Here is a 27738-nt window from a genome sequence, read left to right as displayed (position 1 = left end):
TATCTCGGATTTTAAATGATCGAATGAGTGGAGTTTGCTCTGCTTGCTGCTCGTTGTAGGATCCCGTGATTCTCAGATTCTCTTTTTTAAAAAGCCCCATTTTAACTTTTTGTCCCAAATGAGATTGCATAGCTCTCTCTCATCCAGCAGAAATGGCTTTCCTCCATCTACCCTCTTCAAAATCCTCAGTTCCTCAGGGTTACACGGTGGCTCAGTGGTTAGCACTGCTACCTCACAGCACCAGGGATCAGGATTTGATTCCACACTTGGGCAGCTGCCTGGTAAAAGTTTACATGTTCACCCTGTATCTGCATGGGTTTTCTATCATAGTCCTAAATTGAATAGATTAGGTAGATTGGCCAAGCTCAAGCATGCAGGCTAGCTGGGTTACCCATGGGAAATGCAGGGTTACAGAGATTGGTGGGTGTGCTTCACAAGTTCGGTGTGGATTGAATGGCCTGCTTCCGTAATGTGTACACATAACCTTCCCTCATAGTGTTCAAAAATACAAGCCTAATTGTGATAAAATCTTATCAGAATCTGACACTTTGGTGCCCTTGTAACATTTGGATAAATCTACGCTGCAGTCAACTACATCTTCTAGCTCAGGCCAGCAATTTCCCAGCAGATAAAATAACTTGCATTTTTACAGTGACTTTCCACCCTCAGCATGGCCCCCAAAATGCCCTACAGCCAATGAAGTGCCTTTGGAAGCATGATCACAGTTGTATTTCACCCTTGCATGACTGTATGTGTAGAGTTTGCACATTCTCCCCGTGTCTGCGTGGGTTTCCTCCGGGTGCTCCGGTTTCCTCCTACAACGCAAGGATGTGCAGGTTAGGTGGCTTAGCCATGCTATATTGCCCAGAGTATCCAAGGATGTGCAGATTAGATGAATTAGCCACGGAAAGTGCAGGATTACAATATAGGGTATGGGGGTAGTCTGGGCAGGATGTTCTTCAGTGATTCAGTCTGGACATGTTGGACTGAATGGCCTGTTTCCACACTGGAGAGATTGCATGATTCACTCCTCTCCAAAACAGAAGCCTGGGGTCTACAAACATAAACTGGCATTCAGCTCAATATCTTGACCTGAAACACGGCTCCTCTGACAGTGCAGCATTCCCTCTGCCCCCAACATAGAGCAGCAGCTACACACAATGTAAGTAAATAGAAAATGAAAGACGTTCAGAATAATCGGCCCAAGGCAGAGGCATGCAGCTCAGCTCCACGACCTTCAACACATATGATCTTGTCAACGAACATGGTCTTTCCAATGCACATGGTCTGGATTCCACTGTGAAATATGATCCTTGAGCTAAGGACTGACACTGGCAAACTGTCAGAGCATCAGCCCAGATGAGACAGAGAGAGGAAAGGGCCAATATTTAGAATGAATGAACTTAATACTCACGACTGGTGAACACTGCAGTTGTAAAACACAAAGTCGGTGCTGGCAAACTTCTTCCCGGTTTCTTTGGACTTCAGGTACAATTTCACAACCCGCTTGTCTCCTGCACAAAGCAGACAGTAACAAAATGACTGTCACTATGGACCTTTTAGGATGATTATAAGACATGGAATAAAGTCAAGGACAAAAGGCAGTGGAATCCCATCCCTTCACAGGCTTCGTTCTCCAATCCAACTCTCTCCCTCTTCCTGAACAGGCAGCTGTAGCTTCGGTTTAATGTCTCATTCAAATAATGATGTTTCCAACAATGTAAAACTCATTTATCCCTTCAAGAAAGCTCCATCGACAAGGCCTTCCTATCATACAAACCTCACAGAGGTGAATGCACGGACGTCTGGGAAAACCACTCAATTGGACACAGCATAGGACTGACAGCAAACAGAATCTATGTTACAGGAAACCCTCTGACATTCAGCAAAATCCATTCAGTCAGCCTCGTGACCAATGGAATTTATTTAGTCCGCAGGCAACAGTTGCTTTAGCAACCAAACAAAGCGTACATTTTAATACAGTCCAGTGCAACAGCAGCAAATAGAAACTCATGACCAGCACCAAGCCCAAGGCTCCTGTCAAAGGCAGGATTATGTTCCCAATAGAAAGGCAACAGGGCAGCTACACCACATAAGTTATGAATGTCAGAACAATATTTTGGAAAAAACTGTTTCACAGGGTCCGTGCAACAAGCTTCCCCCTCGATCCCACACATGTGGATGTGAACAAGGAACAAGCGTAGCCACTTAGCCCTGTTCCTGTTCCACTATTCGTAGTCGTAGAGTCACAGAAATGTACACCTTGGAAACAGGCCATTTGGCCTAACACGATCATGCCAACCAAATAGAGGCCATTTGGTCTAACACAATCATGCCAACCAGATATTCTAATTTAATCTAGTCCCGTTTGCCAGCATTTGGCCCTTATCCCTCTAAACCCTTCCTATTCATCTACCCATCCAGATGTCTTTTAAATGTTGAATTTGTACCAGCCTCATGATTTTATAAACTTCTATAAGGTCTTACCTCTGCCTCTAATGCTCCAGGGTAAACAGCTCTAGTCTATTCCAGCCTCTCCCTATGGCTCAAACCCTCTAATCCTGGCAACATCCTTGTAAATCATTTCTGAAGCCTTTCAAGTTTAACAACATCCTTGCATGGGGACCAGAAATGAATGCTGCATTCCAAATGTGGCCTAACCAGTGTCCCTAATATGACCATGACTGATCTGATTTTAACCCCAAATCTAGATTCTAGCATCTGCCCCCGATAATCTTTCATCTTGACTCATGGCATCAGTACGAATAGTTTAAATATCAATGGCGACAGATTCTGTGAGTGTAGTCTCAACAGTTTGATGCACAGAAGGTTCACAGCAAAAATATCCTGGATTACAGCCTTAGCAATGGGCTTCCCCCAGGACCAACCTACTCCAAGTACCTGCTACGTTGCCTCGTTAACGGAGATATCAACCATCGCATGGCCACCACCATCAAATGATGAGCAAAACCACACACAAGGTAATAGCAGGGACTATCAATTACTGCATTTTCCTCTTCCCCCACCCCACTCATTGAAGACAGCTGTGAGAGAGATTTGTTGTCTCACTAACTCTTGACTCTCCCGCTCTCCTCTTCTGCAACTTATGGAGAGAACAGGAGGAGCGAACCAGGCAAACATCTGGAACACATCTGCAGCAGAGCTTGTAACAATCTTTTTTCGAAAATTTTATTCCAGTGTAAATGTCCTACCCTTGGCACTTCGCAGGGTTTAACATTTGTTTATGTAACTCCTGAGGCTCCTCAAAAAAAAAGCTGGCAAACTGTGGAACGCCTGAAGCGAAAACTGTAAAGTTAAGCCTTTTACACTCCCAAACCGAACAAAACTTGTAGCTGTGACATGTCCAAGAATATCCCACAATGTCATCTCGTTAAGTGCATGAGTCAAGCCAGGGTTTAAATGTCCACATGTCCCCTGCAAAGATCAATCAGACACAGAGTGCACGATATGCAAATGGAGGCAATAAATGCCCTGAAACATCATCCAGGAAAAGAACTTCATTTTATTCAGTTTCAGGTTGGGGGCGTCACTGGCAAGGCCAGTATTTATGAATGACGTCAACTGTGCCTCAACAGGTAACGCTTTCCTTCTCTGAGTCAGACAGGTATGGGTTCAAGTGTCACGCTTTAAAAACTTGAGAGCAGAAACGAACAAGAGCTGTCACTTCAGTGCAGTGAAGGAAGGTGACACTGTCAGAAGTCCTGACTAGTGACAAAGCTGGTGAACACCACTTACTCATTACAGGTGGCTCAGTGCTTAGCACCACTGCCTCACAGCACCAGGTCTCCTGGGTTACAGGTCTCCTGTAACCGTCTGTGCGCAGTTTGCACATTCTCCCGGCGTCTGCGTGGGTTTCCTCCGGGTGCTCTGGTTTCCTCCCACAGTCCTAAGATGAGGTGGATTGGCAATGCTGAATTGCCCTGTAATGTGCAGGCCAGGTGGTTGAGCCACAGGAAATGCAGGGTCAAAGGGATAAGGTAGTAGAGCGGGTCTGGGTAGGATGTGGTTTTAAGGGCAGTGTGGCCCAATGGGCTGAATGGCCTGCATCCTCACTGTGGGGATTTGATGACCACTTACCCATTCCACTACAAAATTCTAAAATAATGAAGTGTAGCAGGGATTGGCCACATGTTTATCTCTCAGCCAACGTCACGGGACCACAAATGATGCCAAAATAGATTAACCAAAAGAACTACAGATGCCAGAAATCAGGAATAAAAACAGAGAGTGCTGAAAAACTCAGCAGGTCTGACAGCAGCTCTGGAGAGAAATCAGAGTTATCGGGTCCCTTTGTAATTCTATTGGAGGACGCAGGCATCACTGGAAAAGCCATCATCTCTTCTCTACCCCGAATTGGCCTTGAATTGAGTGGTTTTCTGAGTGCCATTTCAGAGTGGAGTTTAAGACTCAACACCATTGGTGCGGGTTTGGAGTCATGTGTAGGCCAGACCAGGTTAGGATGACCGATTTCTATCCTGAAATATACATCAGTGAGCCAGATGGTTATCATGGTCACCATCACATTCAGATTTATACACCAAATTTAAATTGTGCTGGCTGTCATCGTCTGACCTCAACCCATGTCCCAAGTGGATTAGTTAGCCTGGGCCTGTGGAATACTAACCCAGTGACATAAACATAAAGCCACTATCTTCCCTGATATCATTCTTGAAATGGGATCACACTGTGCACAAAATCACATGCTAAATTCACTTCATTACACTTAAAAAAATAAATTTGCCTTTAAAGAGCTTGAAGGATAACCCATGAGAGGTGATGTACAAATGCAAATCTTTCATTTTTAAACTAAATAAGCAATCAGAGGGGAGGGGAACGGGGGCCTGAAGTCACTGGATCTAAAGCAGCTGGTGACCTCAGCAGTGCTACAGGCTGAGTGACACAGCGCACTCCAAATGGGGCACACTTACCCTGGCCTCTCGTGATTGGGACAATTTCTCTGGCTGAGGGAGACCGACAATAGATCCGGCCGTCCATTATCCGAGCCTCAGTCTCAGTGAAATTCTCGAAGGAACAGTTGACTCCTGCGGATAGGTCGGGAACATTGCGGGTTTGTAAAATCAACTGCAGAGAGAGAGAGAGACAGACACAGAGGGAACAAATCTTTCAGAATATGAATATTCCAACACAGAGCACAGCCCCTATTACACCATGACTAATACAAGCAGGAATCAGAAAATTGCACAGTGACCGTTTTCCTGAGTCTTTCAGTTCACCCCTCTTCACCTGCACCTACTCAATCCCAGTTAGAGTGGTGCTCACAAAGACACTGGTCCAGCTCCATCACTCAATTTCCAATTCTGGAGAAGGCCAGCTCCAACAATAGGCCAGAAACTCAACACCAAAACATCCGAAGCCACCCACTTGATTAGCACCCCATCCACAACTTAATGCTCAACTTATTCACTGAAGATAATGAGGAGCAGCAAAATGTATCCTGTGAGTGGCTGTTTAGACAGCACCTTCCAAATCCATCTACTTCCATCTAGAAGGACAAGGGTAGCAGATACATGGCAACACCATCCCTGCAAGTTCCCCTCCAAACCACACACCATCCTGACTTGGAAATATAATCGCTGTTCCTTCACTGCCACTGGGTCAAATCCTGGAATTCCCTCCCTAAGGGCATTGTGGGTCTAACGACAGCACATGGACTGCAACGGTTCAAGAGGGCAGCTCAGCCCCACCTTCTCAAGGGACAACTGGGGGCGGGCAAGAAATGCTGGGCCAGCCAGCGATGTCCACGTGCCATGAATGCATTTTTAAAAATTTAAAAATAAACAAGTCACTTTCTCTCACCCCTTTCTCTTCTTCTTTGTACCCCACCCAGCAGCTCCAATCTATCCATCCCACTTCTCCCTCTTTTTGTCCCTCCCACACCACTTTTCTCCAAATCCCAGACCTTTGGCAAGAAGGCCCAGTGAGGGGCTTCTATGTGAGGGTGATAACATTGAGAATGATCAGGTGCCGAACTCAGATCAGCGATGTGGTAAACTGGGCTTGTTCAGAAAATTAAAACACCATTGGGATGCTTACCCATTTTAATTCAGCACATGCATGCGTGCACACACACACACACACACCAAATGTAATGTCACTCACCAGAACCTGGGACATGGTGACTGAGATATTTCTGGGCTGGACACTCAGTTGGACACACTGGCGAAGGTTCGATGCAAAACGTTGATACTCATTGGCTCGATCACATCTGTCCTTACGAGAACATCTGAAGCAAAATGAAGGGTCATCGGTTACCATCTGTCCTCAAATGCCAAATGTTCGAAACCACCAAGACATGTTTATTCGTGCTGATTTATCTTTGGGGATGTGGCCATCACTGTCACAATCAGCACTTTTTTTCTGTTCTGAGTTACAAAGAATCATGCAGAAAACATGGTCCAACTTTTACTGTCCATCACACTCACGAAGGATCTCCCCTTAGAGTGAGAGAAGTGAAGACACAGTAACTAAACTTGCACATGCTGAGGTGATGGCCTGGTACTATTATCACTGGACTGTTAATCCAGTGACACAGATAATATTCCGGGGACCTGGGTTCGAATCCCACAGATGGTGGAATTTGAATTCAATAAATATCTGGAATTTGGAGTCTAATGATTATCATAAATCCATTGCTGATTGTTGGGGAAAAACTCATCTGCTTCACTAATGCCCTTTAGGGGAGGAAACAGCCATCCCTGCCTGATCTGGCTGACATGTGACTCCAGACCCACAGCAATGTGGTTAACTTTTAGCTGCGCTCTTGGTAATTAAGGATAGGCAAAACATGCTGCCCAGCCGATGATGCTCTCATCCCAGGAATTAATGAATACAAACAAAAAGGCATGATGCGAGGTCAGAAGGTATGTTGTGAAGAATACACAAGGAGTCTGCAGATGGATAAATACAGACAGGTTGGGAGAGAGGGCTTAAACCTGGCAGATGAGGAAAAAGGTGAATTGTGCAATTTGGCGGGAAGAATGAAAAAGCAAAGCGTGACTTAAATGGAGAACAACTGTGGAAGTCCAAGGTGTAGAGAGATCTAGATATTTTTGATGTGGAGCTGCCGGTGTTAGACTGGGGCGGACAAAGTCAGAAGTCACACAACATCAGGTTACAGTCCAACAGGTTCATTTGAAATCACAAGCTTTCAAGCACTGCTCCTTCTTCCTGACAAAGGAGCAGCACTCCTTTGTGATTTTAGCGCACATGTCACAAAAAGTTAGAATGCAGGCTCAGCGCGTATTCGAGCTGGCTAATGGGACGCTATTCTTTATTATGAAAGAGATGGAACTTAAAACTAAGAATGTCATATTTCAGTTATACATGATATCGGTGAGTCTGTATCTCAAATACTGTGTGTAGTTCTGGTCCCCTTATTCTCAAAAAGAAGTAAATGCTCTGGAGGTGGTTCTCTAGATTGGTACCTTGAATGACTGGGTTGTCTTATGGATAGATTCTGCTTGTTTTCATAGATCATAGAATCCCTACAGTGTGGAAACAGGCCCTTTGGCCCTACAAGTTCACACCGACCCTCAGACCCATCCAGACACATTCTCCTAAAACCCCACCATCCCTGGACACTAGGGGCAATCTAGCATGGCCAATCCACCTAGCCTGCACATCATGGGACTATGGGAAGAAACCTAGGGAGACACAGGGAGAATGTGCAAACTCCACACAAACAGTCACCCAAGGGTGGAATTGAACCCAGGTCCCTAGCACTGTGAGGCAGCAGTGCTAACCACTGAGCCACCGTGGAAACTGAGAGTGATTGACTTGATTGAAGTGTATAAGATCCTGAATGATCTCGACAAGGTAGCCGTAGAAAGGATGTTTACTCTTATGGGTGTGTCCAAAATAAGAAGACACTGTCTTAAAATTAGGGGCCCCTGTTTTAGGACCAACGCAATGATAATTCGTTTTCTCTCAAAGGGTTGACTGACTTTGGAACTCCCTGTTTTAGAAGGTGCTTGAGGTGGAGTCATTGATTATTTTGAAGGCAGATGTGATTGCACAGATTGTTATGAAAAATCGAAGGTTATCGGAGATTAATGGGAATGTGGATTTCAAGATACAATACTGGGCCAGGGTCTGATTGAACGGCATGCTAGCCTCAAGCAAGCCGAGTGGTCTACTCCTGCTCCTTTTTCACTTGTTTGTAAAATGTAACACCATTGCTCATTAGAATCCCCATTGTGAAGATAAAGGCCACTTAGCCCATAGTGATCTTCCAAAGAGTATTTCACCAAGACTTGCCTCCCCAACCCATCCATGTAATCACACATTTCCCATGGCTAATCCGCATATCCCTGGATGCCACTGGTAAGATAGCATAGCCAATCCACCTAATCTTCATATCTTTGCACTATAGGAGGAAACCCATGCAGACATGGGGAGAATGAGCAAATCCCATACAGACAGTTGCCTGTGGGGGGAATTGAACCCAGGTCCCTGGTGCTGTATGGCAGCAATGTTAACCACTGAGCCACCGTGCTGCTCCATCTTGCTTTCCTCTTTTGCATCTAAAAGCCGAAACTAGCCCCGAGTGAATCATCGCTCTGACTTATTTCATGCCACCTTTACCAGGATGGTAGAGAATCTATGACACTGAATTGCATTGTGGAATTTCAGACCTCCTCGCATGCATCTGGTGAAAGTTTTATTGTTACCAACCTCTCAATAAATGTTGGCCCTGAAGAGATTTGGGCAACATTAAGTGGCATGTGATTGAATAACTCAAGAAAGGGCCAGCATTGTATTTGAAATCTATTAGATTTCAGATTACATCATTTTTCACATTGTCAGCATTTCTATTGCTAACAAATTCAGCCAGAGGGTCCTTTCAATAAAACATTCAAACTCGGGAATTATTAAATAAAGCACTTACTGAGAGCAGATATGGTGTCTTTGGAGCAGTTACCACAATAGCTAAAGACTGGGCAATAAATCCTGTGATAAAGCAAAAGAAGGAAGAACTGTGGTCCTCATTTGCGAGAGGGAGATTAAAGGGGGAAAACTAAGGGGTTTATCTGAATAACGAATGGAAGGAGGTTTCTGTCAGTCTGTACGGTACAGGAGATGACAGGAAAACTACTGACAGTGTCGTTATGCGGATACAGGAGAAGGCCATTCAGCCCTCGGGCCTTGTACTGCCAATTTATTGGGCGCCATATGGAAGAAAACAAAGTGGACTCTTAAATCTTGCTGAAAGCAGGGACAATGTTACTAAAAATTTGGGTTTTGGACCCCCTTTGGGAAAATAGCAAAGGGATCAAGTGTTAACAAGGAGAAGGCAGGAAAATGGGGTTGACAAACGTATCAGCTATGATTGAACAGCAGAGCAGATTCAATGGGGCAAATGAGCTAATTCTGCTCCGACTTCTTATATGGAGTTTTGGAGTCATACAGCATGGAAACAGACCCTTCGGTCCAACCAGTCCATGCCGAACATAATCCCAAACTAACCTAGTCCTACCTCCCTGCTCCTGGTCCATATCCCCCCAAACCTTTCCCATTCATGTACCTATCATGTACCTGTCTTTTAAAAATTGTAATTATACTCACATCTACCACTTTGTTAAGGCGTTCATTCCACATCTGAACCACGCTCTGTGTAAAAGAACTGTCCCTCAGGTCTTAATCTCTCTGCTTTTACCTTAAAAATGTGCCCCCAACCTAGGAAAAAGGTAACTACCATTTACCCTGTGTATAGCGCTCATGATTTTATAAACTTCTGTACCTGCCAACTTCAGATGTTTCAGTGAGAAAGTCCCAGCATATCTGGACTTTCTTTATAAGTCACGTCTGACGAAACATGGGAATGCTCCCCTTTACAATGCTGTGATGCCTTGAAATTTGACATTCTTCCACCTGTCCTGACAAAATGAAAAGATGCAGTAACATCTCTCTCAGCAGGAAGGTAGGATTGGCCTCTGAAGACAGACTGGGTAAACTGGGCTGGTATTTGCTAGCGTTTTAATAGATGAGAGGCTATCTCAATGAAACCTACAAAATTCTAAAAAGGACAAAGTCGATGCAGAAAAGAGGCTCCACGGGTTGGGGAGTCTAAAAGCAGAGGGGACACAATTTTAAAATATGAGGGTTCTGAAGAAGGGTTTCTGGATCCGAAACGTTAGCTCAGCTTTCTCTGCACAGGTGCTGCCAGACCTGTCGAGCTTTTCCAACAACTTCTGTTTTTGTTAAATTTAAGGTAGCTGCCATTTAGGACTGAGATGGGGGTAGATTGGTTTTATTAAGAATTCTTGACATTTCCTATCACACAGGGCTGTGAAATCTTACTTTCTGAGTGTGTTTAAATTTGAGATTGATAGATTTGATTATCAACTACTCTGTCTTAGGGAGGAGGAGATGGTGTAGTGATAATGTTGCTGCACTGGTAAACTAGCCTATATGGTCTAAGGCTCAAATCCCACCACTACAAAATAATTTGGTTCAGTGAATGCCCTTTAGGGAAGGAAATCTGCCATCCTTACCTGGTCTTGCCTACGTGACTCCAGTCCCACAGCAACGTGAATGATTCTCAACTGACCTCTCAGCAATAAATGACATCCAAATCCCATCGGCAAGGTAAAACAAAAAATGGTTTATGGAGCTAATACGGGTCAAAGGCATTGAAGTCTTTGATGAGCCATGATTGTAATAAATGACAGAGTGGGCTGAATGGCCTGCTCCAGTTCCTATGTTTCAAGTGGAAAGTGTTGCGCAGTCACAGGCAAAGAGTGACGTTTCCATTAACCCCTGCTCCTCCCAGACCTCGGGGCGAAGGGGGTTGCTGAATCATAAATGTCCTTTGGCCCATCTTCAGTATTCGTACCAAATTCGTACCAATGGTCTCAAAGGAAGCGTCCTCCTTGGATCTCCAGCTCAGACACTGGCAACAAAAACACTGCTGATGGTCTCACTGGTGAACGCCTTCCGCTCCACCCCCCAACCCAACCAATATGCATTAATTCCTTGTGATCCCCTGCATTGAAAATTCAATTTTCGAAACGTTAATCTAAATTGTGTTAGTGTTTCCATTCATGCGGCACTGAATAATTTATATTCAGCTGGTGTCTAACAAGACACAATCCTCTTCAAAACCAAGTCTCTTGATGTTAAGCCACATCGGGCTGTGTACAGCCGTGGAAGGAAGCAATATCATCTGTGAAAACAGAGAAAATGACGGCACCTGAATAATTGATGCCCCCATTTAAATGATCACAGTTTAATATAAGGATCAAACTGGACCTTCACGATCATCCTGGCCTGCCTCACCCTGTAGCCCCTTGGTGTAAGCACAGTTAATTCTGAAGTAGATTATAGTGCGAGAATATTAACAGAAGGATTTTCTTAACCGTTATCACAGAAGCAAATCTCAAGATAAAGCTTAAAAGGGGATTCCCTTTTGCAGAAAATTCAGTTCCACACACTGCTCTCATTATCCTCATTGAACACTGGAATGGGAGGGGCCATTCGGCCCATTGTGGTTACTCGCCCATTTTGCCACAGAGTTAACATCTAGTATCACCCTGTCACCTTCAGCTGTTGCCTTCCACATAAACAGTTTGTTTGTTTTGTTTTAAACACAACAATTTCTCTGACAATGGACAGTACACTGCTTCACAGCAGTGAGAGGGGACATTGCTGAGCAGGAGGGAGACAGAGATGGAAGGAACAATTGGTGGGGCAGGTGGTGAGGAGGGGCAGGTGGAAGGGAAAAATGGGAACAGACAGAGAGAGGGAGGCAGCAAGGAGAGAGCTAGTGAGAAGCAGGAATGAGAGAAAGAGGGAGGGAGTGAGGAAGGGGGAGAGAGAGAGAGAGAGACAGGAAGGTGAGAAAGAGGGAGGTGGGAAGGTGAGAGATAGAGGGGGCAAGAGGAATAGAGGGGGTGGAAAGAGAGAGGGGCAAGCAAAGGAGAGGAGAGAGTGCAGGGAAAGAGAGGAGAGGAGAGAGAGTGCAGGGAAAAAGAGGAGAGGAGAGAGGGAGAAAGAGGAGAGAGATAGGAAAGAAAGAGAGGAGAAAGAGAAATAGAAAGAGGGGAGACAGAGATGAGAGAGGGTGAGACAGACAGAGTGAGGGGAGAGAGTGAGTGAGAGAATGGGTGAAAGAGAGAAGGAGAGAGAGAGAAGAGAGAGAGAGGGGGGACAGAGAGAGAGAGGAGGAAACACAAGTTTGACAATGACTGCTGAGGGAGAGAAGGGTTTGGCACTAATTCAGGTTAAAGGTCATACTTTGTTTCACTTTGCTGCAAATGAAAGCAAGTTTAAAAACAATCCACAGTGGACATGATTATGCTCCGAGTTTGAGTCCAACCCTGTTGAAAGCATTATCTTGGACTGCTCTTCCTCAGTTTTGACACTCTCCCAGGGGAAAGTGAGAATAGAACCCACCCCTGTCCTATTTCAGAAACTGTTTCCTGAATGAATCTGGTCCCCAGGTTTGATCACCCTCTCTGGCAATTCATTTCAGTGGATCATCACCTCACTGTCTCCTGCCACCCATGTTAAATGTTACCAGCGTAAAGCCATGCCCTCTGCAGCTTACTGTAATTAGAAGTGCTCTCTCAGGTTAAGCTTCTCTCTTCTGTTGAGTATTTAACAAAACCTCCGTCTCCTAACCACTGCCCAAAATGTCACTGATGGCTGTTTAGGAAGCTGTACGCTCAGAACCCACATCAAAAATCTTTCCCCACTGCTCACCAGAGACCTGGGGTTGTTACTGAAGCTAATGGATTTGGTTAGAGTCCAGGCACTTGCCAAGTGTTGCATTTCACCCTTAGTGTCCTGTGATGTTGTTATAGATGCAGAGCTAGCTACTCAGTGCTGTGTTAGACTTTAGAAAGCTTTGAAGCTAAAATGGCATCAAGCAGCGAATTATCAAGGACTTATCTCTTGGCACCAAATGCAAATGCCTGGGCCCCCAAAACCATTTGTTCCAGTGTGGGATCACACCCAGTTTGAGTCAGATGGTCTGAGATGAATACAGACTTCCACGGTGTGCAGGCTGCACTCCCAGGGTCAAGGACAACATGACCAGCTCTGTCTGTTTCTAAGCCCAGCTGAGGACTGTGCGTCATGGGTCACTGTGCTCCCTCACAGGAAGTTCGTCCATTGACTCCTCTCAGGAGATGTGGTCTCTAACCAAGCAGCTACAAGGGGCTGACACTCCAAAACAACAAGACTGGAGCCTGAAGGTCTGATTAGCTCAGTGCTTGACCAAAGTTCCAAACTTTTAGTCTTGGGACAGCACAGTGACCAGCACCACTGCCTCGCAGCCCCAGGCACCTGGGTTCGATTCCACCCTCAAGCGACTGCCTGTGTGGAGTTTGCACATTCTCCCTGTTTCTGCGTGGGTTTCCTCTGGATGTTCCAGTTTCCTCCCACAGTCCAAAGATGTGCAGGTTAGGTGCAGTGGCCATGGGAAACTGCCCGATAGTGTCCAGGGATGTGCAGGCTGGTGGATTATCCATGGGAAAATGCAGGGTTACAGGGTGTGGGTCGGGGTGGAATGATCTTTGAAGGGTTGGTGTGGACTAGACGGGTCAAATGGCCTGCTTCCACGCTGTATTGATTCCACAATTTGGCTCCCATGGCACAAACATTACCAAAATGAAATGAGAGAGGAGGCTTTACAGCACATTTGTTGTCTTCAAAGTCAACCAAATGTTCCTAACAAGTGAAGCAGACCATTTCTTAAATGAGACTGCTTCACCATCAGTCATTCGGGGTGGAAACAGTCAGGCAGGGGTGGTAATATCCTCGTGGTATTATCACTAGATCTTTGCTCCAGAGACCGGGCTAATGTTCTCGGGACCTGGATTCAAATCCTGCCCTGGCAGATGGTGAAGTTTAAATTCAATAGAAATGTGGAATCAAGAATCTATTAATGAGCATAAAACCATCGTTGACATGGAGAACACAGCAGTGTGGTGATGGTGGCGGTTTAGTGGCAATGCCAGAGGGATAGTAATCCCAGCCCAATAATCTGTGAACATCAGTTCAAATCCCACCACGGTCAATGATGTAATTTGAAGTCAATAAAAAAAATTAAAGTGTAGTCGAATGATGACTGAAATTGCTGCTGACTGTCAGGAAAAACCCATCTGGTTCACCAACGTCCTTTATTGAAGGAAACTGCCATCCTTGCCTGTTCTGGCCTACAAGTGACTCCTAACCAACAGCAAAGAGGCTGATTCATAGCTGCCCTCTGGTCAGTCAGGGATGGGCAATAAATGCTGGCCTAGCCAGCATCTCCCATATCTTGCGAACAAACACAGAAAAAGGAATTTGTAATTCAGAATTGAAGGTTAAAGTTTAGTCGGTCTGGGGGGAATCTCTCTCTGCTCTTTTCCTAACAGATCTGTGGAGATCTAAGCTGCAAAAACTTCACCATTGTAATGTCTCATTAACCACATGACATGTCAGACATTGGCTGTCCTTGATACTGCAATATCAGCTTCAAATGCTCAAGCCTTGCATGGAAGGCTTCAACCAATAATTTGACAACCAACAACTTGAGTCAACTGAGGTGACTGTCGTTCACTGAGATACAGCCGCACTTCAACACTCGTGACAGGACAGTGTTGAAGGAGTGCCCAGAAAGCAGCTGGCATTCACAGTGAAACAAACTCATCAGAGGCTGGCATCCCATCACCAACCACCCTTTCTTTACAAATGCATATATAGTCTTTGACAATAGCACTGCCTCTCATCGAATCTGTCATTCAGGGGCCCCAATATCCTCTCATGAGATTCACCTTTTTATGTCAGCCAGGGCTCCCTGATTGGACCGCATTAACAGCCCCAATCTGGGAACTCATATTCTATGAGGTCCAGCTGGCTGACCTCGTTACAATCTCTAGAAGTAGGATGTTCAGGACACAAGAGAGTCAGGAATGGAGGGGAGGGAGAAAAGAGTTACAATTCAAGGTGATAAAAATATCCGCACTTAACGAAATTTGATTTGCATTTCTGGCACAATTTAATACAAAATGCAGAAAGTTGCAGACTGAGCATATCAGAGCAATATATTGTGGAGTGGTGGAATGCATCTGAAATGCTACTGATTAAGCTCTTCTGTAACAAGAGAGAAGTGTCCATTAACACTTTGCATTTTCATTTGGTCAGCAAAGAAAGACAAGAAAAATGAGAAGATTAATGTCATTTCCATTTTCAAACATTTTCAACACCCCATCGATCACAATAAATTGTCAGTGGCTATCCTGAAGAAAATGGCAAATGGGTGATAATCAGCTTGCTTAAGTCACGTCAAAGCAGGAAAGAGAAGCTGGGTCAATCTCCTATATGCAGGAAGATCCCACATATACCCACTCGCATCCTCACTCACCCACAAACTAATATTCTGTCCATTTCAGCAGGCGGAATAATAAAGAAGTATGTTATCTTAATGGTGAGGGGTTGCTCTGGGATGCAGAGGGATCTGGATGCTCGAGTACATGAATCACATAAGGTTAGTGTGCAGGTACAACAAGTAATCTGTGGAGCTAATAAAATGTTCTTGCTTATTGTAGGGAAAGTAGGGAGGTTACGCTTCACTTGTTGAAGGTATTGGTGAGACCACATCTGGAATACTGAGCACAGTCCTGGTCTCCTTATGTCAGGAGGTAGTTCAGAAAAGGTTTGTTGGACTAATACCTGGCATGGATGAGTTCTTGCATGAGCACAGGTTGGATAGTCCAGGCTTATACTCACTGGGGTTTACAACAGGAAGACATTATACGATTGAAATATATAAAATCTCAGGAGTCTTGACAAGTTGGATTTGGAGAGGACTCTTCCACTTATGGGAGAATCTAGAAATAAGGGCCTCTATTGGAATATTGAGAAGGCAGAGATGGGGAGATGATGGCCTAATGGTATTATTGGTAGACTATTAATCCAGAAACTCAGCTAATATTCTGGGGATTACAAGGTGTAGAGCTGGATGAACACAGGAGGATAAGCAGCATCATAGGAGCAGGAAGGCTGATGTTTTGGGCCTAGATTTGATGAAGGGTCTAGGCCCGAAACATCAGCCTTCCTGCTCCTCTGATGCTGCTTGGCCTGCTGTGTCCATCCAGCTCTACACCTTGTTGTCTCAGATTCTCCAGCATCTGCAGTTCCTACTATCTCTGATATTCTGGGAACCTGGGTTCCAATCCCAACGTGGCAGATGATAGAATTTGAATTCAATAGAAAAAATATATCAGGGATTAAGAGTCCAATGATGACCATGAATCTACTGTTGATTTTCAGGATGATAGCATATGGTTCAGTAATGTCCTTTTGGGCGGGAAGCTGCCATCCTCACCTGGTCTGGCCCACATGTGACTTCGGACCCACAGCAATGTGGTTCACTCTTAATTGTCCCCTGGGGAATTAGGGATGGGCAATAAATGACGGCCTAGCCAGCGATGCCCTCATCCTATGAGCGATTTTTTAAAAAGTAATGGAGTGATAGATTGGTAGGAATACTTGGGAATGTAGATTAGTTATTACTTTCAGATCAGACATGATCTTAATGAATGGGGGAGATGGCTCCAGGTACCATGGAAGAATAGAAAAAAAAAACTGTAAGAGTTGACCACTCTCTGACTCCTATTCCCAGACAGTTTCCAGTCCTTGGCAGCATTAGTTCCAGGGACTGATGAGGAACGATCTACTTACATGTTATGCAGGACGCACCAGCCACAGTGTGGATCATGGGAGCCCAGGCACAGCTCACAGCTCTCGTACTGCTCACAGCTCTCGACCGGCACTCGACTCACCTGTCCGAGCAAGAAACACACACCATTAGCACCGAGACTGTCATCACCACAACAAGCCCCCACACGGTCAAGGTTGAGACACCCTGTCACAGGGCAGGCCGGATGACAAGGCAGTGTACAGGACGTGTACTCTACAACACTCTTCCCCATTCAATAACCACTCCTGCACTCGATCGCCAATTTCCCCATTAATCATCCAGTCTCCACATGATAGCTGTTACACTAATGGCAGATGAAGTCACAGCAATTGTATTGAACAGTATCACAGTCTACACAGAAACCTATTTGGTGAACCTCTGCAGAAGAAGCCTGTTAATGCATCAATCAATTTAATAACTCACCCAGGTCCCATACTGAGATGAGGAGCAGGTTCTCCAGCCAGGGGGTCATGTCTCTGTGGAACCCAAGTCAGTGAGCATATATAAGTCAGAAATAGATAGGTTCTTGATTGGTAAGCGAATCAAGGGTTACTGGGGGAAAAGCTGAAGAATGGGGCTGAGGAACATGTTAATCATGTGCAGACTCGATGGGGTGAATGGCCTAATTCTGCTCCTATATCTTATAGTCTTGTACCCCAAACTACCAGTCCATTTAGTCTTGATCCAGGACCAAGATGCATCATAATCTAATTCACTAGTTCCCCAGCCACTTCCACAATTATCTCCTTCCTTTTCCAAAAGCAATATGTCCCGTGGGTGACTGTCTGTGTGGCATGTTCTCCCTGTGTCTGCATGGATATCCTCCAGGTGCTCCGGTTTCCTCCTACACTCCAAAGATGTGCGGGTTGGGGTGGATTGGCCGGGCTAAATTGCCGATGGAGTCCAGGGATGTGCAAGCTGGGTGGGTTAGCCATGGGAAATGTAGTGTTACAGGGATAGAGTGGGGTGGGGCGGCAGTGTGGGTCTGGGTGGCATACGGCACAGGAGGAGGCAATATGCGTGTTGGTGCCTCTGCCGATTCCAACAAACCCACACTTGGGTGCTCCATCTGGGCAGCTCTGCTAGTGCTATGAAAATTCCTGTCGAATCCACAGCCACTGCCCTGGCATTTTCCAAAATCACAAGAAACTCACTGTGACCACAAAATGAGTCCTTATGTGCTCTCTGGTCCCTTAATGTGCCTCTTCGAGATACTGACCTTGCTGCTACAGTGAGCAGTCTCTCCTGCTTGATTTTGTGGAAAATTGTTCATCAATTCTTTGAACCTTTTCTTGTCTAAGGAGAAAAATCACAGCTTCTCCCTCACGGCCCTAATAGCATGCTGTCCAGGCACTGTACTGAGTCCTGGCTCTCTAGCTAACTCGGCGATCCTTATCTGGGAATCATTAATTGACTCTGCAATAGAATGTTTACGGTTCCTCAGAATTATCATCGCTCACCCCTGAGGGCCATGAAATTTCCCTTCAAAGACAGTCCCTTGGAACAGCAAGTGTTGCTGTCAAGTCCTGCTGTTTTATTATTGCTCACCCCGTGCAAATGACTGAACAACTTCAAAAAGTAACCTCTGAAAGCCTGCCTTGCCTTTGCATGGCCGATTAGCTTATGGCTGAGGCAACTATTGGCACAAGGAGGGCTTGTTGGCAGTGACTTGAGCCAAGCTATAGGCTGGCAGCACAGAACTGGCACCAAATCTTGAGCTGTCGCGAGGCCTCTGTGCCCTCACTCCAACCACTGCCACACATATCGCCCTAGCAGGCACCAATCCAAAGCCAGTGAGGCTGCGGGAGAGAAACTGCGCTCCCTTCTGACCCTTTCCACAGCCAATCAGAGAGGCTACGGCCTGACTCTCTGGGTGTTTCCCGTCAAGATGGGCTGCTCACTCAGTGAAGGGATCAAAGCAAAAAACATCACCCAGGCCATCATCCTCACCTTTTACCCGAATGTGTAACATCCTTGGTTAATGGGGTCAGGGATCAGTGGGGGTTATGCTCGCCACCTGGTGACCTTCTTTGGAAGGTCACAACTGTAGGTGTCCAACACCACAGGAACAACCGAGTTTGTGATGCTGTCACAGTTGATTGTACCATTGAGAAAACACTCTCACTGTCTTAAGGCAGGCCCATTACTACCTTTGTCTCAAAACAATTGCCAGACTGGAGGTTTGAAGCTCAGCCCATCTGTCAATCCCACCAGAATTCTGCCCCTCAGCTCATAGAATCCCTACAGTGCAGAAACAGGCCTTTCGGCCCAACAAATTCACACTGACCCCCATAGCATCCCACCCAGACTCACCTAATCCACTTATCCCTGAACATTATGGGCAATTTAGCATGGCCAATCCAGCTTAACCTGCACATCTTTGGACTGTGGAAGGAAACCAAAGCACCCAGAGGAAGCCCACACAGACACAGGGACAATGTGCAAACTCCACACAGGCAGTTGCCTGAGGCTGGAATCAAACCCATGTCCCTGGCGCTGTGAGGCTGCAGTGCTAACCACTGAGCCACCGTGGCGCCCCTCTGCTACTACGTTCACCTCCCCCCAAGGAATACCCTGAAAGAGAAAATGTCAGTGCACTATGAGAGACCTGATGCATTCCTCAAGTGGTGGGGAACACAGCACAGCAAGTCCAACATGTGTTCTGATATTATTGGGAAGGTTAATTTTGCTTCATGTTGCATTATATTTTTTTCTTGGCGAGTCCCATTACATTTACTGTATTATGCCATGCCCATGTTGGGCTGTGGTTTTCCTTTTCAGATCCTGCCTCTCTGTTTCACCAATATTTTACCTTTCTAGTTTCCTGCAAACTAATTTGAAGATCGCTGACTCTAAAACTAACCAACCTGCATGGAGGTGTGGTTACAGGCCTCCACACCAGGTAGGACCTGAGCCTATATCTCCTGGTCTGGAGATAGAGACACTACCAGTGCGTGATAAGCAATGCATTAAAAAACATCCACAGCTTTGTCCTCAAAGACAATAAGGTGGTGTGTTCGAATTCACCACTTTCTTATCTAGACACTTGAACACACAGACAAACAGGTTCAAGAACAGCTTCTTCCCTGCCATTATTAGGCTGCTGAATGGTCCTGTCTAATTTCAAATCTAATGGTGATCTTGCTTTGTGCACCTCCTGTGCAGCCATAACTTTGCATGCCTAACTCTGTCTAAACACCCGATGATCTGTATGAGATAACAAGGTGTGGAGCTGGATGAACACAGCAGGCCAGGTAGCATCAGAAGAGCAGGAAGGCTGATGCTTCGGGTCTGGACACTTCTTCAGGAATGAGGGAGTGAGTTTTAACCCCGCTGCAAAGCCTCTTCTAAGGATGCCTACCTCGAAGAAGTTACCCTCCTCCCTATTTCAGAGTCCCCTTCCCCTCCCCCACTTCTGAAGAAGGATCCAGGCCAGAAGCGTCAGCCTTCCTGCTCCTCTGATGCTGCTTGGCCAGTTGTGCTCATCCAGCTCGACACCTTGTTATCTAGAATATTGAAAATGTGCCTTCCAACAAAACAATACACAGCAGATTTGCTAGGTTTGGTGAAGCATGGTGATAAATTTAAACATTAAAATTAACTTAAAAGGCATTCAGAAGATGTCCACTAAGGGTCCTGTACTCAGAGGATCAAATGTTATTTTTGATATTTCTAAACAACCTGTTCAGAACAAGTGAAACTTGAAACCTGCCTCAGAGGTAGGGACACTACCTCTGTTCCACGAGAGCCTAAAGACATACAAATGAATTCAATGAGTGAAAACGAATGGGACAGTATGGTTCATTTTAGGGGCTGCATCATCTAAAACAGAGAAGTAGATGAATCAGCCCCGAAAATGAACCATACTGTCCTAGGTATTGGACAATAGTGCACAATAGTGTTTCTGTAGTGCACTTGTTATCATGTTTGCCTCACAGGTAAACGGTCCTTGGTTTAAATACTGGGCAGAATCAGCACTCCTGCCTCATTACCTGGGCAAGGTTCATTGTCCCCACTTTGGTTTTTGAGTGGCACAACAGCTCAGTGGTTAGCACTGGCCCCTCACAGCACCAGGGACCCAGATTCAATTCCACCATCGGATGACTGTCTGTCTGGAGTTTGCACATTCTCCCTGTGTCCGCGAGGGTTTCCTCCAGTTGCTATGGTTTCGTCCCACAGTCCAAAGGTGTTAGGGTGGATTGGTCATGGGAATTTGTCCAGGGATGTGCAGGTTAGGTGGATTAAGCCATGGGGAATACAAGGTTACAGGGATAGGGTAAGGGAGAGTGGATCTGAATGGGATGCTTGTCAGAGGGTCAGTGTGGGCTCGATAGGTTGAATAGTCTGCTTCCAGACTGAGTGATTCTATGATTCCAATAGCAAACAGCAAGTTGATCTGTGCTTGAGATCACTGCGATCCTTTGCCTTGGTTCCACCAGATCTGGGTGACGGATCCCAACATACACCAATGTAATCAAGCAACAAGCCATTGCCACTAAGTCACTTGGTCTGGGGGATCTGTGAGCCTTATTGTTCCATTATAACCAGCCCTCCCCACTTCCCATGCTCTCCAGTCCCCACAACCTCTCTTTCGCAAACCTTTCCTCAGCAGCTCAGCTACCTGTCACACTTGGCCAGGATGCTGCGAGTTGACAGACTATCTCAGGGCTGGAGCTACCTTCATCAATCAAACACATCAATCAGGGCCACTTAAACAGGTAGCAGCTTTAACAGACAGATGTTCAGTGTCAGAGGCTGGCAAACAGCACTCCGATTGGCAAGGATACTCTCCTAACCTTCAGCTGCCTGTGTGTAAAGGGAAAGGGAGGGAGATTTATGGAACTTGTAAAAAGACATTTCAAAAAAAAGGCAGCAAAATATCTTGGGCACTAATCAAATATTTTATTTTGATATAAAATCAGCAGCCAGACAGTTTAAGAGGCTAACAAAATGCTGCTGTTAGCTCACTGTAGTGGTCTGAAGCAGAGCTCAATCATTAAAGCAGTGGAGTGCCTTCAGAAACAATATATTAGACAGCAGCAAGTTTGTTTTGCACAGAAGAATACTGTACAATGGGCAGTGACTGTGTTACTTCACAGCAACCAAACTAATTTTCAACAAATAATGTGCATTTATATGGAGCCTTTAACAGGACAGCTATTGGGGCTATGTGGGGAGATACTGAGATCAAATTACCAAAGATTAGGTCAGAACGCTGAGTGTGAAATTGAAAGGATGAAGGGGAAATTATGAACAAGTGGGGTGAGGTTTAAGCAAATGGCTAAATTTGGAGCACCAATGATGGAGCAAATCACAGAATTATTATAGAGTAGGTGGAGGACATTTGGTCCATCCTGGTTAGGCCACCTCTCTGCATGAGCATCTCATTGAGTGCTCTTCTCCTGTCCCCATAACCCTGCACCTTGTTCCTTTTCATATAACAACCAAACTCCCGCTTGAGTGAACCTGCTACACCCTCAGTCCCTGCACTCCTGACCCTGACCACTCACTGTGTACACAAGTCTTTTCTTACCTCCTTTTGCCAGTTGCCTCTCGCTCCTTGTGTGAACAGTTTCTCCCTGACCACTCTGTTCAGAGGCTGATGATTTCGAACACGGTGATCAGATCTCCTCTCAGATTTCTCTCTCCCAAGGAAAACAGTCTGAACACCTCAAATCTGTCCTCATTATTGAAGTTCCTCATCCATGAAACCATCTTCATAAACCTCTTCTGCACTGTTTCCAACAAATCCACTCCCTTCCTATAGCACAGTACCCTGAACTGTACCCAATACTCCAGTTGAGGCTGAACTAGGTCTTATAAAAGTTCAACATACCCTTGTATGCTGGTCATCTATGCCCCTATTAATAAAGCACAGAACATGGTAATCTTTACTAAAATTAAAACTGGGGATGTGCAAGATGTCAGAATTAGAAGAGAATGAAGACCTCAGGGCAGTATGTGACAATGTCATGGAAGGGTTTGAAAACAATGTTGAAATTGAGACAGTGCTTGAGTAGGAACCAGTGCAGATCAGCAAGACCCTGGGGTCACTGCTGATGAGTCAACAGGACTTGGTGAGGGTCAGGAGGTGAGCTGCAGTCTTTTGGAATATCTCACAGGCAGATGAAGCAAGTAAAAATACTTTTCTTCAAAGGTCTGTGATGCAGTGGTAGTGCCCCCATCTCTGGCCTAGGAAGCCACGGTTCAAGTCCCACCTGCTCCGGAAGTGTTACAGAACATGACCGAATAGGTTGATCAGAAATACCTAGCGATCAATAGCTCATTCCCATGACCCATTTGCTCAGTTAGTTTCTTCACTGCAGCTTCCTCATGTTAATCTATTAAGATTATTGCCTCTATCAGTTTTCAGCCTGTAACCCATTCCAGGGTATCTACTGCCTTACTTCACACAGTGCTGGGCTATTTGATTAAATCCCAACATGTAACTCACTCCCGGGCATCTGTTATTCTGGATGTAATGCCAATTCCCAATCCCAATTAGATTCCCAGCTGCAGTTCAAGCCCTGGTACCCGGTAGTTTATATACTGACCTCCCCATAACTGGAGAGGAGCCAGTGTAATGATAATATCATTGGACTACAAATCCAGAATGCTAGAGAATTTCCAGAGGACAGGGGTTTGAATGTCACCGCCTGAGATGGCGAAATATGAATTCAATCAAAGCCGGAAATTTTTTTAAAAAATCGCTGCTCAAATGACAATTGTGTTGGCTGTTGTGAAAAACCATCCATTTGCTAATACCCTGCTCTGGTTTGGCTTACATGTGACTCCAGACCTAATACTGCAGTTGACTGTTAACTGCCCTCTGTCATGGGTCAGTCAGTTCAAGGGTTTTGTGCAAGGGAAATCGTGTCTCACAAATTGGGTTGAGTTTTGTTTTGAGGAAGTAACCAAAAAGATTAATGAGGGCAGAGCTTCAGGCATTGTTTACACGGATTTTAATGAACCCTCGGAAAAGGGTTCTGCGATAGGAGATTAACTAGTAAAGTTAGATCACACCAGATTATGACTATAAATTGGCAACAAATGCCGGCCTTTCGAGAGCCATTCTCATATAAGAATGAAGGGAAAAAAGTGGACTAGATTCTAGTCTATACACATTTCTTAGGAATTTCATGATCTGAGAATCACTGTCTCAGATACTGGCCCTTCAGCAAGTGCCTCAATCCCTGCCTTTTGGTGCACCGTCAACAGAGCGTTGACCAAAAGAACTGCGGATGCTGTAAATCAGTAACAAAAAACAAAGTTGCTGGAAAAGCTCAGCAGGTCTGGCAGCATCTGTGAAGGAGAAAACAGAGTTTCGGGTCCGGTGGCCCTTCCTCAGAACTGAAACTCTGTTAAGTCTGTTTTCTCCTTCACAGATGCTGCCAGACCTGCTGAGCTTTTCCAGCAACTTTGTCGTTGTGAACAGAATGTCAACGTTCCTTCGGAGTTTCGTCTTTAGCTAAGATTGGAATAAAGGAGTCCAGCGGCAGGATCAGCTCATGGCTACACTTGGTCAACTGGCCAAGAGTGCCTGAAAACCGCAAGCCCTCACCCCTCCCCACACTGGGTGGGTCATTTCAGCACCATGGCCAGCATCCTTGGAGGAGATTCCTGCTGTTGTCTGATCAATGACCCCACTCCGACCCGCACAGAAGGTTCAGGAGAGGATACCTCCGCATCCCACCTCTTAGAACACCAAGCAGTAAGGCTCTGCTAGTAAAGTGTGCGTGGCTGCGACATACAAACACTCGCCCCACAAATCTCCCCGTGGTGGTACTGTCCAGGCACAAAGCATCAGCGGGTACCGCGATACTGGACACCCCTTGCGAAATTGACGAGAAACGATACTGGAGAAAAATGACTTCAATTACCCGTTTGTCGCTCATGGCGTAGATGTACTGGAAATCAGGGCTAAAGACCAAGTCCCGGAGTATGGGGCTCCCCTCAGTGATCGCTACGTTTTCATACAGCATCGGACCTGATGGGCCTGAACTGATAGAGTCAACCAGAATCTGTGAAAAAAAACCAGAAATAATGGGTCAGTGGCATAAAGTGGTTTTCAGTCTTTCATCTGCAGAAAGCCTTACAGTGACGCTCACATCCCTCTCTGGCTAAACACATTCCTTATCTGGGGCAATGTGTGCTGAAGGCAAGAGAGGGGAGATCAGGGCAAGGCTATGTGAAGTCTAAATGCTTCCCATAAAATTAAAACAAGAGGAATAAATATTAAAGAGGGATTAAAAGCAAATCAACCATTTCTACATTCTCCAGTGAGTTCCTATTGAGTTAAATAATCCACTTATCATCATTAAATCAACTTTTGTGTCTTTATAACTAAGTTGAACGTGACATGTTTGAGAACTAATGGGATAAGGAGTTGGGAATTTATTCACTAGATTGCCAGTTGACCACAGAATACTCTGATTCCATTTTTCAATTGAACTGACGTTATTACACTGAGTTGCATTTGGCAGTAATTTAATCCCCGATAATCTCAAATATAATCAAGCAACACACATTGCCCCTGCACCAAGAGCCAGGCTCTGTAAACTTCAAGCTCAGTTGTTGTTGGCAGCTGGCCAAGACACAGATCCAGCCACTCGATCACAATGGGCCACATACTGTGACTGGTCACCCACCAAAGCCTAGAAGGGCTCAAGGAAGCTACACCCCTCATTCTTCATCCCATAACCTACACACACACACGCGCAAGTGGTCATCAATCTCTCAGTTTCCCAGTTGACATCGGACTCAGAAATGAAACAGTGCCAGGGAGGCCTAGGGAACATCCCAGCCTCCCACTGTTAATTTGAGTGGATGTGAAAGATCCCATGGCAAAATTACAACATGCAAGCCCTCTCTCGTCTACCAGTCAATACTCCTCCCTGAACCCAACATTATTATCATTTTGTAAAAGTGTTGTAGCCACTGGGTTTGGGTGTGAGACAGAATGGGAGAGGAGAAGGCAAAATCAGGGTCTTCCGGATTAGAATTCACAGCAATATCATTTACTGCGCATTAATAGTAAGCACTGTTAGGCACATTGTCATAGGTACACCGGGCTCTGATCTTATGGTTAAAGTCAAGAAGGAGTCATTTATCTTCCAACTATATTCACACCCATGTGCTCTCTGTTTGTCTTCCAAAGAGAGTTCTAGTGCCACGTGATCTGAGGCACAGTGTTCCAACTCCATCCAACGAACAGTATTTATACCTCATGATGTGCAGTTCTCAGATATCATCACAAGTTTGCTCCAGGGTCCCAATTCACTTCCACAACTGCCATGGATTTTGATGCACACAAACAGCTAAAGTTTGTGCCGTATTCTGCCTATTTTCTCCTCCTATAGTGAAGGCCAGACTGGACAAGAGAGGGATAAAGGTCTTGTGTAGGACAGAGACACCCAGCGAGGGATAGACAGAGGGTGCAAGGGAGGCAGGCAGAGAGAGAGAGGGATTGAAGGCTTGTATGGGATAGAATGAGAGAGCAAGAGAAGGACAGAAAGAGTGCGAGAGACAGACAGACAGAATGAGGGAGGGACCGAGAATGAGAGAGGGATTGAGAGCTTGTGCGGGATAGAGAGAGAGAGCAAGAGAGGGACAGACAGGGTGAGAAACAGACAGAGTGAGAGAGGGACAGTCAGAGTGAGAAAGAGAGACAGACAGCAAAAGAGAGGGAGATACAGGGCAAGAAAGAGAGATAAGCGCAGAGCAAGTAAGGGACAAACAGTGAGCTAAAGAGGGACAGAGAGTGAGGGAGACCGACAGACAGAGAAAATGGCTTTTGATCTAGGACAAAGCCACAGAGCACGGCCATTGATCACCCTCCGACATATACCCTCATCCCACAGGGCAGGTCTGGTGTCTGTGAGCTGAATGGTTTCATTCTGTCAAACAGTGGTCCCAGGCACAGAACAAATGCAGGGGTCAGGGGTCACACACCAGGACATGGGCGCGAGGGGAGAAGCTGGAGATCAGAAATGGGTAGGCTGGGCTTTGTCCAATAATAAAATCCCTTCCTGAAACCTGTGCAGTATTTCCCAAAAACTGTGTAATATCTTTCGCCCCACAACAGGTACATTCTTTTCTTCTTGTTTGTAGTTCTGAGAAGAGGTCAGGTGCTCAGTTTGGGGCATATCATAAATACAATCACTTTCACTACAATACAAATGTGAGGAATTCATTATTGAGAGAATCTGGATTTTGGGAGCAGGGGACTTGCTTTGCACAGCAGTCTAAGTGAGCCCCCTACACAAACCAGCCCTCTTTTCTCTAGGGTACTGCCAGGAATGGGCACATCCTGAACCAGAGGAAGATCAGCCCCATGTCATCATACACTGCCCCAAGAGCTGTGTTGGGAGGGAGCGGGATGGCAGGGTGCGAGGGGAGCGGATGGCGTGAGGGAGAGGGGCAGCAGTTGTGAGGGATTTGGAGGGAGCGAGGAAAGGGTAGATGGTAGGGTGAAAGGGAAATGGAGAGATTGAGGCAGAGAGGGACAGCAGGGTGCAAGGGGATTGGAAGGAGTGAGGGTATTTTTCATATATCATAGAATCCCTACAGTGTGGAAACAGGCCCTTCAGCCCAACCAGTCCAGACTGAACCTCAAAGCGTCCCACCTAGGCCCACCCCGCTATAACCCACCTAGTCTACACATCCCTAAACACTACAGGCAATTCACCATGGCCAATCCACCTAGTCTGCACATCTTTGGACTGTGGGAGGAAACCAGAGCACCCGGACGGAACCCACGCAGACACGGGGAGTGAGAGGTGTTCAGGATGTGTGGAGAATGGGGGTAGTGATGGGGGGGTGCACAACAGAGTGTAAAGGGATTGGAGATGAGGGAGGGACAGAAATTGGAAAGAAGTGGGGAGCTTCAGCAATGAGAAGCACAGAGAGAGAGAAAGAGGATGCTGATGAGGATAGAGAAGGTGATAGAGAGTGAGAGACTCGGGGGAATAGAGAGTGAGAGAGTGAGGGGAAACAGGCTGAGGGAGGAA

General features: G+C 45.8%; 1 protein-coding gene across 4 annotated transcripts in view; it reads right to left on the bottom strand.

Annotated features, from left to right (window-relative positions):
- LOC125460469 (plexin-A1-like) overlaps positions 1-27738 on the bottom strand; it is a 512196-nt gene that overhangs the window by 269256 nt on the left and 215202 nt on the right. For all 4 annotated transcript variants that reach the window (XM_059649731.1, XM_059649734.1, XM_059649733.1 and 1 more), the window contains exons 4-8: positions 24610-24750; positions 16711-16811; positions 6142-6265; positions 4950-5103; positions 1415-1514 (exon numbers count right to left, since the gene is read on the bottom strand). In XM_059649731.1, the coding sequence (XP_059505714.1) occupies positions 1415-1514; positions 4950-5103; positions 6142-6265; positions 16711-16811; positions 24610-24750 (620 nt within the window). The remainder of the gene's footprint in view (positions 1-1414; positions 1515-4949; positions 5104-6141; positions 6266-16710; positions 16812-24609; positions 24751-27738) is intronic.

This window comes from Stegostoma tigrinum, chromosome 11, assembly GCF_030684315.1.
Source record: "Stegostoma tigrinum isolate sSteTig4 chromosome 11, sSteTig4.hap1, whole genome shotgun sequence".
Lineage (NCBI taxonomy): Eukaryota > Metazoa > Chordata > Chondrichthyes > Orectolobiformes > Stegostomatidae > Stegostoma > Stegostoma tigrinum.
The sequence above is the reverse complement of the archived record's forward strand: the minus strand, read 5'-3'. Positions and strand labels throughout refer to the sequence as shown.